The sequence below is a fragment of the Anabrus simplex genome, chromosome 1 (assembly GCF_040414725.1).
Source record: "Anabrus simplex isolate iqAnaSimp1 chromosome 1, ASM4041472v1, whole genome shotgun sequence".
Taxonomy (NCBI): Eukaryota; Metazoa; Arthropoda; class Insecta; order Orthoptera; family Tettigoniidae; genus Anabrus; species Anabrus simplex.
The window spans coordinates 485,545,332-485,562,727 of NC_090265.1; the positions used below are offsets into that span (position 1 = coordinate 485,545,332).

Sequence of the window (17,396 nt, forward strand, 5' to 3'; positions counted from 1 at the left end):
CCAATCTACACAAATTAGGATTAAAAGAAAGAAATAAAATCTTAACACAGAGACACAGAAAACTTGCTTCATTCCAGTAAACAGTATGGAGTTCATGTGCGTGTGTTAAGAGACACATAACTACAAAAAACAAACCCGAGAAAAAGTTAAATTACATGTTACTTACAAGGTTAAAAAAGAAAAGGGAATTGCCTCCGAAAGCAAAAGGAAAATTCATTTCAACAATATTAGTGGTGAATGTGAATCTCGAGGATTAACTCCTGCGCAAGAAAAGAATGAATTACATTTAAATGAAGTTAATGTCTGAAATACAAGAAGAAATAGTGCTTACCCTGAGACAGGTATCCCATGACGGGACCGATTCAGGACCGCATCCGCTCTCTAGGATGGTAAAAAATCGAAGACGCAGAGACAACTTCGCTCCCACGAAGGTGCAGGTAAGATAGAGAAACAGGAAATGGTGCAACCACCAAAGAACCAATAAGGAAACAGACTTTATAGCCGACTTTCACATTCACCAATTCCATTTGATCTTATTTTTACCAATCAGAAGTCTCTTCTTTCTTGCTGATCCAGAAAATTATTTTATGCAACAGGATATATTCTTCTAAAACGGCACATGTAGGTACATGCTGTTACACAAGTTAGATACCGGTACCAAAAATAATTCCAAAACAGATTTTTTCTAGTGTTTCTTATTCAGCATCAAAAAAAATTTTTAAACAATAAATTCAGAAATTTCCATTAATTCTTCACTGCTGTCTTAATCCTGCCACAGTGGAACAGAAGCAATGGACTAAGAAAACAGGTGCACTGAAGGAGAATCGACGTGGAAATTTACCAACGAGTGTCAAGGCAGTACCATGTAAATGGGTTTTTTTGCCGAAGACTAATGCAGATGGCAGCATAGATAAGTTCGAGGCTTAATATTCTTTTTACATTTTTTACATTTTAAACAATTTTATTCACGATCAGTATCATACATATAACAGAGGTAGCAAAATATATAGTGTGAATCCCACATAAGGTAAACTTGTGTGTGAGCTAGGAAAATGAGTGACACCAGATGAAATGTATGTGCCAATAATGGTGCAAGTTCTTAGAAGGAGAACTGTAAACAAGCCACATTCCTGTTCTATTCATAGAAGTTTGCAAAAGGGAAACCCTTGCAGGGGTGACCAAAATATAAGTTAGTACATAAGGCTCGGTCCGGCACATGAATGTCTCGTCATTTGAGTTTAAGGCTTGGCCAATGTTCGCTTGAACGTCATGTCAATTGAGTTGAATGGGTTAAGGTGGTAAAGGACAACAAATATCACACGAGTTTGTGGGATGAAAGATGACCTCAACTGCTGGCTATTCTGTCACATTCCTTAGTACACTGGCTATCTATGTATGAAAGAGGTAGAGTGCTGACTAATCATCATAGGGACAGAGATGCTCACATAGTCAGCTGGCATCACTTAGTTATTGTGTTCCCAATAGGAAAACAATTTTTTCTGCTCTGATTCAGCAAAAAAAAAGGGCAAATATCGACTGTGATGATCTGGGTATGTGCTGCAAGCAAAAGCCACTACAATTGCAAAGAAGGGCTATCTACATACTGGAAGCTTACCCTCTGTGGGTGGGGATGGTAGAGCATATCCTCAGTATTCCATACCTGTCATAAGAGGCAACCAAAATGGGACCCGAGGGACTCTCAACTAGAGAGTGTGGGTGGCATCCATGGAGTCCCTTGTTGAGTTAAGCATTAAAATATAATACATTTATTTAATAAGAAATGATATTGATTAAAATCCACCTATTCAATAATTTTACTTACACATCTAACAGCATTTGTTTTGGTCCCTAATTGGATCTTTTACTTGTTACAAGTTTACTTTATGTCGCACCGACACAGATAGGTCTTATGGTGATGATGGAATAGGAAAGGACTATGCGTGGGAAGCAAGCAATCATGGTCTTACATAAGGTACAGCCCAAGCATTTGCTGGTGTAAAAAGGAGAAACCACGGAAAATCATCTTCAGAACTGCTGACAGGGATTTGAACCCACTATCTCTCGAATGCAAGCTGACAGTCGCATGTTCCAAACCACACTGCCACTCGCTTGGTCCTTAGTATATCTTCTTCAGTTGTAAAAGTTAAATGGCATTATGGAAACAAAATTAAATTTAAAATGTAAATCCACAGCCGTTTCCATTCATTCGACCGGGTCAGGAATGGAGTGAATAATGCTCCCATCTAGCGGTGAGGATAGGAATTGTGCCGGCTGCTGAAGCTTGTCGAACTCCTCTGGGGTGATGATTAATGACAGATAGATGAAATGAAATGATATTGGAGAGTGTTGCTGGAATGAAAGATGACAGGGAAACCAGAATACCCAGAGAAAAACCTGTCCCACCTCCACTTTGTCCATCACAAATCTCACATGGAGTGACCGGGATTTAAACCATGAAACCCAGTGGTGAGAGGCTGGTGCACTGCTGCCTGAGCCACAGAGGCTCTAAATAAAGTGAACAAAACATTAAAAATGTGATATGAGAATTCATACTTCAGATCTTGAAATTTTCCTATTAAATGAGGCGTCTAGAAGCAAAACGTTGTGAGTGCACCAGAACATTTTTTTCAGGAAACACAAAAAAGGCTTACTTCCTTTGTCTCGCAGATATGCAAAATTCCTTTTCATTGTAGATTTATATTCACTTACGGACTATTTTTATGACAATCTTTAAAATATTGCGGTTTTATTTTTTTAGTTATTACCTAAAATTGTTTGGATTCACCGAGTTTTGCTCCTGTTTTCATGGATCTAGGTAGGTTTGCTTCTGTAGAGATATTATCACAACGTAATTGGAAAGAAGATGCCCTAATGCCGGTTCAGATGACAAAAGAAATGATTTATTGACTACAAGTAAGTGTGATTACATAGTATACAACATCAAATGAAAGTCTGCAAGAAGTAAAAAGGCCGCAAACTTGCAAGTCCTGTCCTGTTCCATCAAAATTACACAGGCAACTCATTGTCTTCTGGATGAATTTCAAACTCTGAGTCCTCCTCTGCATTGTTCACAGCTGTTTGAGAATCCATCAGATTCTTATAGAAAACAAGATATTCGTTTTCTTCCCAAGTCTCCCCAAAATGCTTTCTAAGCAGAAAATCAATGTCCCTAACTTTCACTTCCTTTAAGGCTCTTCCAATCAGGATAACATTCGGCTTCATAGACGAGTAGGCTTTGCCACGTCTGCATATCCCTCTCCCTTCACCAGCGTCCATCCTGTAGGCCACTTCGCCTCTTACTAGTGCGTTTCCATGTTTACTCCTGGTGATGACAACCCTTTTTACAGAGTGCCACTGACCACAGGGCTTGACGACATCAGCAACTGCATCTTTCCAACACCGATTGATGACATCTGCTCCCAGCTGGAAAACTCGTCATCCTTGAATACTTCATGGTACTCACTCGGTAATACAAGGTGCATTCAAGTTCTAAGGCCTCCAATTTTTTTTCTAACTAACTACTCACCCAAAAACGATGAAACTGGCGTTACTTCTCAACGTAATCACCCTGCAGACGTACACATTTTTCACAACGTCGACGCCATGATTCCATGGCAGCGGCGAAGGCTTCTTTAGGAGTATGTTTTGACCACTGGAAAATCGCTGAAGCAATAGCAGCACGGCTGGTGAATGTGCGGCCGCGGAGAGTGTCTTTCATTGTTAGAAAAAGCCAAAAGTCACTAGGAGCCAGGTCAGGTGAGTAGGGAGCATGAGGGATCACTTCAAAGTTGTTTTCATGAAGAAACGTTTGCGTAACGTTAGCTCGATGTGCGGGTGCGTTGTCTTGGTGAAACAGCACACGCGCAGCCTTTCCCGGACGTTTTTGTTGCAGTGCAGGAAGGAACTTGTTCTTCAAAACATTTTCGTACGATGCACCTGTTACCATAGTGCCCTTTGGAACGCAATGGGTAAGGATTACGCCCTCGCTGTCCCAGAACATGTACACCATCATTTTTTCAGCACTGGCGGTTACCCGAAATTTTTTTGGTGGCGGTGAATCTGTGTGCTTCCATTGAGCTGACTGGCGCTTTGTTTCTGGATTGAAAAATGACATCCATGTCTCATCCATTGTCACAATCGACGAAAAGAAAGTCCCATTCATGCTGTCGTTGCGCGTCAACATTGCTTGGCAACATGCCACACGGGCAGCCTTGTGGTCGTCCGTCAGCATTCGTGGCACCCATCTGGATGACACTTTTCGCATTTTCAGGTCGTCATGCAGGATTGTGTGCACAGAACCCACGGAAATGCCAACACTGGAGGCAATCTGTTCAACAGTCATTCGGCGATCCCCCAAAACAATTCTCTCCACTTTCTCGATCATGTCGTCAGACCGGCTTGTGCGAGCCCGAGGTTGTTTCGGCTTGTTGTCACACGATGTTCTGCCTTCATTAAACTGTCGCACCCACGAACGCACCTTCGACACATCCATAACTCCATCACCACATGTCTCCTTCAACTGTTGATGAATTTCAATTGGTGTCGCACCATGCAAATTCAAAAAACGAATGATTGCACGCTGTTCACGTAAGGAAAACGTCGCCATTTTAAGTATCTAAAACAGTTCTCATTCTCGCGGCTGGCGCTAAAAATCCATCTGTCGTATAAGGCTGCCATCTCAGTGACATTTTGACAACGAACACGGGCTCCTTTTAAAACAATGCACATGTTTCTATTTCTTTCTAGTCTGGAGAAAAAAAATCGGAGGCCTTAGAACTTGAATGCACATCGTATGACAGAAACTTTCGACCTGAGAACTTTTTCTATTCGAACAAAAATTATATCGGGTGGTAGAAAAGAATGTCCAACCATTGGATAGAAGATCTTCACCCATTTCACACTGACAGGAGCCTCTTGTGTTAGCCAAAAGCACAGCATACCCAGCATTGTCTGGTTCTTGTTTTGCCCTCCACAGCTGTCCGACATTCGGCGGATGGTGTGGATACCATTCAAATCTGTTGATGTTAACCTCTGATGCACACAGGACATAATTTCATTAGATTCCTTTGCAAAATCGGTTTCTTTCCAAGTGTAAATAAATGCATTTCCCTGGTTTTTCCGCGCACCTGATGGGCCTTGGCAGATCGTAAAATTGTACACATACATTTGGCGTGTATGATAAGTACTTTGATCTTGCAACTTAGGCAATGTAAGGTTTTTCTGGCAATCAAATATGAAGGTTATTTCACCGTTGTCCTCAACTTTCATCATAAAAAGCTTTTGCCTTATCTTTGTGCACAAGCTCAGAACTAACATTCAGGGAGAAAAAAGCTTGTAAAATAGCATTATTCAAACGCAGGACACAGTGTGTATTAAGCTAGTTTTGCACCTGCAGACCACCTTAAGTAATGTCGCTTGGTCAGGATACACCAAATTCTGCTTCTTTATGATGAAAATGGATTCACTCAGTTTTGCTTTGCAAACACATGTGGATACACACACTTTTGCATCTGTAGGCTATTTTCTAGGTGCGATTTAAAGCAGATGGAAGCAGTTTTGCTTGAGTTTTAAGGGCCTAATCAACAGACGACAGCATAGAGAACAAAATGGTGGCAACAACTCATTTTTGAGCAAAAGTGGATTTACTGCATTTTGCATCTGGATGCCTCAAATCCAAGTTCACCCAATGGATCACTGATCAAAACATTATTAAAATGCTGAATTACCAACTATCAAAACAGCACCAGAATATTCATTCTTGAGTTAAATGTTGTAAAACTATTATGTTTTCTTAATGGTGGAAATATTTTCTAATAACTCATTTAAAATTATAAAATAAACTGTTGCATATGACTTTTTCAAGGCAGAATGGAGTGAAAACAGATGTAGTTTGCACACTTATCTACCATCCCTTAGAACTGGATCTGAGAAAATGAAAATAAATTAAAGATACAATTGAAACCCTCGGAGGCAAATGAAGCTATTATAAAGGGAATGTGTCAATTTACTTACATCTTTTGTGGACAGAGTACGTGCATACATGCATAAATGAAACAGAAGTGAACAAGGTTGAATGCTAAGGTGAGTTGCCGCTGATGGAATTATTGGAGGAGGGGTTAAAGGGTGAGGGGAAGGGGCGGTTTGTTTATTTACTTAGAAGTAAGTAAAATGTATATTTATCAACTCATCATCCAGTATGTTGATTTTTTTAAATATTTTATTTAAATTTAGATTTGCATTGCTTCTTTAATCTAATTGAATATAGATATTTTCATGAATATTGAGTAGACCATTTTTGAGGTTTATGTAAAATGACCAAATATTTACTTATGGAAGTATAGGAATGATTTTAATCTATCATGTGCTCAATGATTGTGGAAAATTGCTTATGCAACTTTGGCACTAACACACTATTGTCACGTCATGTGTACTCATGCTGAGCTGAGTCTGCCTGGAGGGAAGGTTGATGTTGTCACTGTCACTGAAGATATGAAATACACTGTCCTCACATTCACAGACCCAGTTACCATAGTACATCCACTTCATCGGTTTCTGATGAGTTTTTAATTGCCTGATCTGCTTCTGTTGCCATGCATACTGTCTACCACAAAAGGCAGTGGGTATATGAAATGAATTTGTGGAGGCAAGAAAAGGGTGAATTTAATAAGGGAGCTAAACAAACACCCAGGAAGATTTCAAATGCCAGGCTGAGTAGTTCATGCTGTAGAGCACTGGCCTTCTGAGTTCAAGTTGACAGGTTCAGTCCTGGCTCAGTCTGATGGTATTTAAAATGCTCAAATATGTTAGTCTCGTGTTGATAGATTTATTGGCATGTAAAAGAACTCATGCAGGAACAAACTTATGGCACCTTGGCATCTCCAAAAACCAAAAAAGTAATTAGAAGGACATAAAACAAATAACATTATTATCAGATTTCAAATGTACTCCAGGTGAAATGAAGAAGAATTCAGTTACTTGCATACTCTCATCAAGGATGAAATTTTGAGAATTATCTGCACTGAACAGAAGTTAGCTGCATGCCTAAGGTAAGTGTATTATTATTATTATTATTATTATTATTATTATTATTATTATTATTATTAATATTATTATCATCATCATTCATTCTTTCATATCATTTTTGCCCTTATGGACAGTGTTTGAACTTGAATATCTCATGATGACACAATTTTCACTTCTTTCTCTTCTTCCTCTTTTCTTCCCAAAATCTGATCATTATTTGCTACAAGTTGTTTCTGAATCTTTTCTGTCTCCTATCATTTGCCTGTTGATCCCCACCTGCCTTAAGTCTTCCTCTATTTCATGATACCAATTTGTTTTCTTGCTTGAATTGTTTACTACATCAAATATTTTCTTTGTAAGTCTGTTGCTGTCCATTTTCTGTATGTGCCCATAAAAAGTTAGTCTGCATTTCCTGATCATGTCTGTGAGTCTGTCAGTGTGCTGGTACAGCTCTTCAGTAGGTCGTTTCATCCATATGCCATCTCTGTGTATTGGTCCAAATATTTTTCTGAGAATTTTACGTTCTATTTTTTCTGTCTCTATGATGCGTGATGCTCCAATTGTGGTCGTTTCTGACACATACAATGCTTCTGGTAATACGACTGTTTTGTAGTGTCTAAGTTTGGCCTGTCTTGATATGCTTTTCTTATTATAATGTGACCATGTGAGTGTGTATACTTTCTGGAGTTTTTCCTATTGTTCTATGTTAGACGCCTTGTTTGATCCTCCTATCTGTATGTATTCCCCTAAATATTTAAATTTTTCTACTCTTTTTACGGATCCATATACAGTATGCATGGTGTGCACATTGTTGTTCTGTCATTCCATGTATTGGGTCTTCTCGTAAGATATCTGTAGACCTGTTTTGGCAGCTATTTCATGCAAGCGTTCCAGAACTTCCTTTGCCTCCTGTGTATTATTGCTAAGTATGGCTATGTCATCTGCAAATCCCAGACATTTTATGATTGTTTTTGTTTCACGTGTTCTTCCCAGCTGTATTCCTTTAACTTGTTCCTCCCACTGCATGATAATTTTGTCCAACACCATGTTGAACAAGATTGGTGAGAGCCCGTTTCCTTGTCGGACACCTGTGTGTATCTGGAAGGGTTCCAAAATTTCTCCTATGAACTTGATCTTGGAGGTGGTGTCTGTAAGTGTCTGTTGTATAAGTGCTCTGGTTTTTCTGTCAATGCCATATTCTTCCAGTACATCAAAGAGCATCTGTCTGTCTATAGAGTCGTACGCTTTTTTAGAGTCCACAAAGGTTACTACAGTGTTTCTTGTTTGTCTGACTTTCAAAAGTGTTCTCAAGTTCCAGATCTGTTCGATGCATGATCTCTCTTTTCTGAAGCCTGCTTGGTATTCACCTATTTGTGGATCTGCTTGTGGTTCTAGCCTGTTTAATAGCACCTTAGAGAAAATTTTGTACGCAACTGGTACTAGCGAAATCTCTGTAATTATTTGGTTCTGCCTTATCACCCTTTTTATGTAATAGATGGATTAATGCACATTTCCATTCCTCTGGCACTTTCTCTGTGACCCAAATATCTGTGATAATCTTATGGATTTTTTTGGTGATGTTTTCATCTTGGAGCTTCCAGATCTCGGCGATAATACCATCCTCTCCTGCTGCTCTGTTATTTTTCATTTGTTTTATGATTTTCTCTATCTCTTCTATTGTGGGTGGATTAAATTCAGGGTTGGATGTAGTTTTTTGGAATGTTAGTTTTTCTGTGGGTTTCTTTCAATTAAGAAGTTTATCAAAGTAATGCTTGAGAATTTTACAGTTTTCTTTCGTTTTTTTCTTCGGAAGCAGAGGCTAGGAGGTTGATAGCCTTTAATATTTTCTTTGAAAGTTCTGTAAAAATTTCTTGTGTTATTTCTCTTGAAATCTTCCTCAATTTCTTTTAGCCTGTTATTGTCGTATGCTCGTTTTTCTCTTCTGATTTCCTTCGATGATTGTTTCTGAACTAAGTGAAATTCCTTCCTTGTTTCTGATGTTCTGTTACTGCTGAACTTCTCCCATGCTTGTTTTCTTCTCTCAATGGCTTGATCACAACTTACATTCCACCATCTATGTTTTCGTTTTCTAGGAGGTTGTCCCCAGCGCATTGCCTTCTGAACTGTCTTCGCAAGATCTGTCCAAGTGTCTGTTGAATGCCTATGAATTTCTTCAATGATTTTTTCCCTGTTTATCTTCAAGTAATCCGGATCAGGTTTGACTATTTTGTTTTGCTCTGTCTTTTTCTGTCTTGGGATTGGCCTAATCTTAACTTGTAGCAAATAATGATCAGACTCGAAGAATCCTTTACGTGTTCTGACATTTAAAATTTCCTGCATATTTTTCTTGGAAATGGCCACATGATCAATTTGGAATTCTCCCCATACTGTGTTAGGTGCTTTCCATGTTGTAAGTTTTCGTCTTGGCTTTTGAAATTGCGTTGACGGGGTTTCCATGGAACGCAGAGGTGAAAGAAGGTGCCGGGGTGAATGGGTCTAACTACATGGCAAGAATTGAATTTAAACTTTAACAAACGTTTCATTTTTTCATTATAAAAAAACAAATTTATTTCCACAAGGGAAAAATAACAATCAGGTACAATGCCAAACTAGAAACCAAATTAGGAAAATCCAAGATTCAGAACCTTAACACTTTGGGCTTTAAGCCCCTAGTTTTATAATATTACAAATGGAAGAAGAATTATTTGGTTAAGGGCAGAAATCCCCTACTTCATGGAGCACTTGCTCTCAAAATCGAACATTCAGCGTTCCAGAGGCACTCTTTACAATTACAAAATTTTGGAAAAGAGCTAACAGGCTCTCAGTTTCACAAGCCTACTCAAGGCAACAACAACTCACAATCTCTGGCCTTTCATGGCACAACTTACAATTTGAAACAGGGGCATCTCGTACCCAACCTATAGGGCCTTTGCAGAAAAGAACAGGTTAAGTAACTGGCCCGAAACACAAAATGAATGGAGGCGTATATTTTCACTCCTAGATATGAACACCAAAAATCCTAAGGGGCTCTAGGCCGAAGAAACAGGGGCTATTCCCAAACTACTGAGGTGACTTGTATAGAAATTACATTAACCAATTACAGTAGGAAAACCGTTAGAAAACATAGTCACCTCAAACCAAGATGAAGGGGAGTTGGAGAGGGTACTTCACTCTCTATCCTCGGTTTACAGTTAAAGATTTTATGAAGTTTTTACATTAGCTGGAAGAAAGTTACATTTTAGAAAAGTTGTTACATACTAAAGAGTCGGACCTTTCCCTCGGGTTAGACTGCGGAGGTAGCAAGAAAGAATAAAGTTATGTGGCCATTACCTTGTAGATGTTCTGCTGACCGATGAAAGAGGCCGCCCGCCTCCTGCTTAACACACTCACACTCACATAGACGTCGATCAATTGGCCAAGAAACGTGAAAAGCCACAGTTTATAAACCCTCAGGGTAGGTACGAGATCATTCAAGACGAAACCAGCCACACCCTCTCATTTTAATTAGTCAATTTCAAAGTTACACTCAGAGTCGAACAAGAAACCTGTGATAGGTTGAAATTTAATTACAGAAGTTTGAGATTGGCTAGATTCAAAACAGGTGGAAATAAAAAGGAAATATAGCCAACCCAAAAATAAATGAACATTATTCAGTTACAAAAACCTAGAAATACAAAACTTTAAATTATAACTTCTTACACCTCGCACCAGGGTGCGTGATCATAGTTTTTAGTAGTGTCATCTGTGGAAGAATGTCCAAACTTCTTGATGAATGGCAAACAAAACAAGGAGAAATTCACTCAGTTTAGGCAACTGTACAATAAAAAAATTACATCATATTTCTGTGGTGACATCTTCTGAGTAAAGTTCTAAGTTGGTGTAGTTTTTCACTGTTTTGCCAATAGAGGAGTTCGTTTAGGTGCTGAATTTAAATGCGCAGCATTGGAGTGTACCTCCCAGTACAGACCTCCCTCCCAAATATCCTTCCTTGGGGTGACACAGAAGAATTTTAAGAAAACATTTTCAGTGAAGAGAAAAAAAATATAATTTTTTTGTTTTGCATGTGATAGGTAGAAACTTGTTTAACTCCAGCTTTAGAGTGTCCTTGTTGTTGTAGAGTATTAACAACATGTTGATAGTTTTGATGGCAAGACCAGCCGCCGCTGCCGATACCCAGTTGAGGTCACCCGGACCCCTCAAGTACCCTGAGATACACCTCTCCCGCTACTATGAGAGGGGCAGTCATGGTGATGGACGCCGCAGATTAGAAGTACATGTACAGTCCCCAGATGAGTTGGCGGTAGGGTCACCGCACTTCAGCCTTTTCCGGAAGATGGACTCCGGCGCTCCGTTCACAAGAAGTCTTCAAGGGAGTGGAGTGGGCCCTTACCCCACTTCTGTTGCAGCACGGCGGCAAACGGCACAGGGGGCGCTGAAACAGTAAGATCTCGGCGACAGAGAAGTGTTGTTGCAGACTTGAGAGTACGATCTTTATTGGTGATGCAGAGGGGAAGGCGGCGTGGAAGGTGCTTTAGTACCAATAGTGCGAAGATGCAGGAGACGAGGGCTTGGTAATGGCCACTAAGGAATTGACAGCAGGAAAACCAGAGAGGAAGATCGTACATACAGATCATATACAAAATTTAATAACATAATCGGGGCAGAAGGCCTCGAATAATAACAAACTCCTGCTAAATTTTAGTGGCAAAAGGTACTGTAATTATACAGCTTTCCCTTGAGAGAGGTGGACTCTAAAGATCCTCTCCATGGCTGGATTGCTTACTAATAATGTAACTGGCATCAAAAAATCTAATATAATGCACAGCCCATGAAATCTGGGGGCAAGTTTGCCTGCAGGAACAAAGTTTCTAACCATGACTTGATCTCCGACTTTTAAATTGGTGGGCCCCCGTCCACGACCATATCTTTCCTTAACTTTTTCATGGGACACTTTAAGATTAGCCTTAGCCTTCTTCCATAGATCCCTAATATTATCGGGATCTATTGTCTCTGGTAAAATATTATTAAGTGACCAAAGGTTAGAGAGCGGTGTGTTAGGCACAAATTTAAACATCAGAGAAGCTGGAGTGAACTTATGGGACTTATGAACTGCCGAATTTAAAGCAAAGGCCAACCAATGCAGGGAAGGGTCCAGCGTAGTCTATAAACAGGTGCTCCATAGGACGGGACGCTTGATGAGAAGATAATAGACCTAGGTTAGTGGACAAGGTGGGCTTACTATGCAAGCAAGATTTACAAGCTTTTACCAATTCACGAATTTCGCCGTCCATACCTTTCCAAATGAACATCTCTCGGATCTTTTCCCGAGTTTTGAAGATGCCTAAATGCCCCCCCAATGGGGTTTCACGATAGTACTTGAAGATCATAGTCACGAGAACAGTGGGAACCACTACTTTCATCTCTTGATAATGCCTCGACGGGCTACACAAAACCCCGTTCCTCAACACATAATGGACAACATGTTCCCCAGAAAAAAGGGTTTCAATAATAGGGGCCAGCACACTATCTTCACGTTGATATTTTTCAATATCCCTGAACAACATGGGAGCATGATTTAGAATCGCATTAATGCCCAAAGGTATGAGCATGGGAAGAGAAGAACAATCATCCTGTTCAGCGGTCCCTACATCATGAGAAAACATGCGGCTTAGTCCACCCGCAACGACATTTTCTGATCCTCTGATATGCCTAACATCAAACTGGAAGGCAGAAATCCAGATGGTCCATCGGGCTATACAACCAGTACGACGCAGCCTAGCTAATACCCAACTTAGGGCTTGATTATCAGTTTCTAGGTCGAACTTGATATGTTCCAGATAGAGGCGGAACTTTTCTAATGCAAATAAAACAGCCAAACCTTCAAGTTCATAGATAGAATATTTGGCCTCTTGGGCCGATAATGTCCTAGACGCATAGCCGATGGGTAGCCTTCCGTGTTCAGTTTCCTGAAGAAGCACAGCAGCCACCGCCGATGACAAGGCGTTGGTTTGAACGATGAATTTCTTGGAAAAATCAGGCATAGCGAGGATGGGGGCATTGCAAAGAGCTAATTTCAGATCTTCAAAAGCGGCTTGTTGAGATGGTCCCCACTGAAATTTGACGTCTTTCCTACGAAGTAAGTTCTAGTGCGCCGTTCTGTTAGCGAAGTTAGGAATAAATTTCCTGAAGAAATTCACCATGCCTATGAACCTGGAAATACCTTTGATGTCCTTAGGAGATTTGAAGTCACAGACGGCCTGTGTTCTGGAATGATCTATAGAAACACCATCGGACGACACAATATGCCCTAGGAATGACATGGAAGGTTTAGCAAACGCTACCTTGGATAACTTGACAGTCAACCCAGCCTTACGAAGGCAATTGAGTACTTCCATTAAATGATCAAGGTGTTCTTCAACGGTCTCATAAAATACGACATCATCAAGATAATGATACAAGTATTCAAATTTGATGTCAGAGAAGACCCTATCTAGCAGTCTAGTAAGCACAGCTGGCCCCGTGGGGAGCCCGAAAGGCGCGCGGTTTTACTTATACAAGTTCCAGTCCGTGGCAAAAGCTGTTAGATGTTTCGATTCTGCAGCTAGAGGGATCTGATTGTACGCCTGATTGAGATCATGGATGGTAAAGAACTTAGCTTTCTGAAACCAAGAAAAACAAGAGTGAAGGTCAGGAAGAGACACAGATTGTAACACCACCTTCCAATTTAAAGCCCTATAATCAATCACAGGCCTGAAGCCACCTTGGGGTTTTGGCACCAGGAAAATGGGTGATGAATACACCGACTTAGAGGGTAGAATAATTCCGTCCTTTAACATCTTGTCCATGATCTCTTTAAGGGCCTTCATTTTAGGTGGAGACAGCCTATAAGGCGGAAATCTAACAGGGATCGAATCCGTAACCTCAATCTTGTATTCAATAAGGTCAGTAACACCAAGAGTATCGGAAAATACATCTGGAAACGACTGACACAATTTACGAATACTCTCAGCCTGCTCCTCATGTAGATGTCTAAGGTCTAACAACATCTCATCCTGGGTAGGCGAAACAGATGAACATGACACAGAATTACATTTTAGCAACGGAATTTTACAATGTTTAGCAAATTTGAAGGTGCACGACTTGCTCTGAATGTTGAGCACCAGACCAGTAGAAGACATGAAATCCACTCCCAATATTACGGGGCAAGACAAGTGCTTAGCCACAAACAATTTAACTTTCCAGGTGAATTTAGAAATCTGAATTTTGGCAAAGATAAAACCTAAAATTTATAAGGGAGAGAAGTTAGCCAAAACGCATTGAACAGAAGATGAAAAATAGTCAGGAAACAAATGCTCTATAATTTAGAAAACCATTCGGCTGAAATAATGGAACAAATACTCCCTAAGTCTAACAGGGCAGTGACTGGTTCACTATTCAATTCAACTTTGAGAAAGTTACATATGCGGGGTCTCCGCTGCAATCCTAAGGCATTCTTTAAGACCTTCAAATGATAAATTAGAAGAACTTTTATCTGTACCGGAGCTTTCGGTGGGTTTGACAGGGGCTGAGCCTTGGGAAGATAGGCCTGCCGACTTAGCCGATGGCACTAGTCACTTACGATTATTTGAGTTTGTGGAGGTTGCACCAGAAGTTGAGCAGGAAGGGGTACTATTGGCATTAGGGCAATTTTTGGCGAGGTGAGTAAACAAGCCACATTTGAAACATCCTTGAGATGACCCTGCTCCATTCTTTGTCCCACTCAATTTTATTACTGGGCACTTGTTACGCAGATGATCCATTGACCCTTAAGCGTAGCATTTGCAGGTGGTGCAAGTTCGGCGAGGTGAAGGCCAAAAACTATTAGAACATGGAGGGGGCTCCTTAGCGACTTGTAAGGTGTCGGCATACCTAACTCCTTCGGCTGAGACTGCCATAGCCTCTAATTCAGCAAAGGTTTGAGGACGCGACGCGAAACACAGGTACGACCTATAGGGCGGGGAAATGCCTTCAACAATCGTCTGCACAATTTGATCTTCAGGGAAATGAAGAGCGAATACCCTGGTGTAAAACTTAATATCTTGGATGAAGTCTGCCAGATTTTCATCCAGTCGCTGTACTCTGAAATAGTAGACATGGCTCGAGCCAGAATAAAGTTAGCCAGCAGACGGGCGTGGAAGTCTTCTATGGAAGATTGTTCAGCTATTGCTTTGACTATTTTGTCCGAGAGGACACCAATAGAGTAAGGGTAAATAATTTGAAGAATTTGAGAGTGAGAGAGGGAAAACACTAGTGCGTGATCTTGGAATTCAACTAAAAACCTTAAAAATGAAATGACCTCATTAGTAGAATTTATAGAAAACTTAGAAATTCCCCTAAGCAATATAGCCAAAGGATGAGGCAAACTACTGAACCCAGGTGACATAATAGGTAATGGCTTAGGGGGTTTAGAAGCTTCAGACACAGCATTATTTAAAAAGAAAGGTGGAATTGATGTATGGCGATCAGACTCGTTTTCTAATGGGGCAGAAGTTTGTTGAGTTGCCAAAGATTTTCTACCTTCTAAACCTTTGGAAGAATCTTCCTCAGCAGGCAAGTTCACTAAAGGGGCTTGATCAGATTTCGGAGTAGCTGCCCCAGACAACAATTGATTGACTCTATTCGACATTTTTGAAAGATGATCAGCAAGATTACCAGCTTCTTTAGCATGATTTTCTTTTAACTTGAGAGACAATAGGTCCCTAACTCTATTGTAAAAGTGGAACAATCTTGCTTGTACTCTTTTAAGCTGATTGGCAGATGGATCGCTTACTTCAATAAAACTAACTACAGATGCTAGTTCAGTGATATTGTCAGTGATAGTGGATAGAACCTCATCAATTTCTTTTTTTTTTTTTTTTTTTTTTTTGCGTCGCACCGACACAGATATGTCTTATGGAGACGATGGGATTGGATAGGCCTAGGAGGTGGAGGGAAGCGGCCGTGGCCTTAATTAAGGTACAGCCCTGGTATTTGCCTGGTGTGAAAATGAGAAACAATGGAAAACCATCTTCAGGGCTGCCGACAGTGGGGCTCGAACCCCCTATCTCCCGATTACTGGATACTGGCCGCTAAAGTGACTGCAGGTATCGAGTTCGGTATCAATTTTTTTCTCCCCCAAAGTTGGGATACAAATTGGTAATTCTAATGATTCTTTAAGTTTGGTGGTATCTGCCAAAACCGTGCCTCCAGACTGAACATTCCTAATAAGTAATTCATAAATTAATTCTTCCTTGCGCAAGTAGCTGGGATGGAGGACTTCGCGAGGGCCAGACATGATGAAATAAAATTTACAAATTTAGAAAAAAATTCCAGTGACTAAGAAAATTCTTAGAATTCAAAACGGATACGCAACTTACACTCAACTCAGTCACTACTGATCTGCATTTAGGGCAGTCGCCCAGGTGGCAGATTCCCTATCTGTTGTTTTCCTAGCCTTTTCTTAAATGATTGCAAAGAAATTGGAAAATTATTGAACATTTCTCTTGGTAAGTTATTCCAATCCCTAACTCCCATTCCCATAAATGAATATTTGCCCCAATTTGTCCTCTTGAATTTCAACTTCATCTTCATATTGTGATCTTTCCTACTTTTAAAGACACCACTTAAACTTATTCATCTACTGATGTCCTCCCACGCCATCCCTCCACTGACAGCTCGGAACATACCACTTAATCAAGCAGCTTGTCTCCTTTCTCCCAGTTCTTCCCAGCCCAAACTTTGCAACATTTTTGTAACGCTACTCTTTTGTCGGAAATCACCCAGAACAAATCAAGCTGCTTTTCTTGGGATTTTTTCCAGTTTTTGAATCAAGTATTCCTGGTGAGGGTCACATGCACTGGAACCATACTCTAGTTGGGGTCTTACCAGAGACTTATATGCCCTCTCCTTTACATCCTTACTACAACCCCTAAATACCCTCATAACCATGTGCAGAGATATATACCCTGTATTAACAATCATATTTATGTGATTACCCCAATGAAGTCCGACTCGTTGGCTGAACGGTTAGCGTACTGGCCTTCGGTTCAGAGGGTCCCGGGTTCGATTCCCGGCCGGGTCGGGGATTTTAACCTTAATTGGTTAATTCCAATGACACGGGGGCTGGGTGTATGTGCTGTCTTCATCATCATTTCATCCTCATCACGACGCGCAGGTCCCCTACGGGTGTCGAATAGAAAGACCTGCACCTGGCGAGCCGAACTTGTCTTCGGACACTCCCGGCACTAAAAGCCATATGCCATTTCATTTTTTACCCCAATGAAGGTCTTTTCTTATATTAACACCTAGGTACTTACAATGATCCCCAAAAGGAAATTTCCCACCCCCCATCAATG

General features: G+C 40.5%; 1 protein-coding gene across 1 annotated transcript; it reads right to left on the reverse strand.

Annotated features, from left to right (window-relative positions):
- Positions 1-227: 227 nt before the first annotated feature.
- On the reverse strand, positions 228-4,492 carry LOC137500913 (protein GVQW3-like). Its single transcript, XM_068227585.1, has 2 exons — positions 3,944-4,492; positions 228-260 (listed from the first exon to the last, which is right to left on the reverse strand). The coding sequence occupies exons 1-2, from the start codon at positions 4,490-4,492 to the stop codon at positions 228-230; spliced, it is 582 nt and encodes a 193-aa protein (XP_068083686.1).
- Positions 4,493-17,396: the final 12,904 nt, after the last annotated feature.

What these genes read in the sequence shown, in the direction of transcription:
- LOC137500913 (XM_068227585.1), bottom strand. Translation starts at nt 4,492, where the DNA reads ATGGATGTGTCGAAGGTGCGTTCGTGGGTGCGACAGTTTAATGAAGGC. An exon ending in GCGTTCCAAAGGGCACTATG is followed by an intron (nt 261 to 3,943) that starts GTAACAGGTGCA and finishes TTTCTTGCGCAG; the next exon opens with GAGTTAATCCTCGAGATTCA.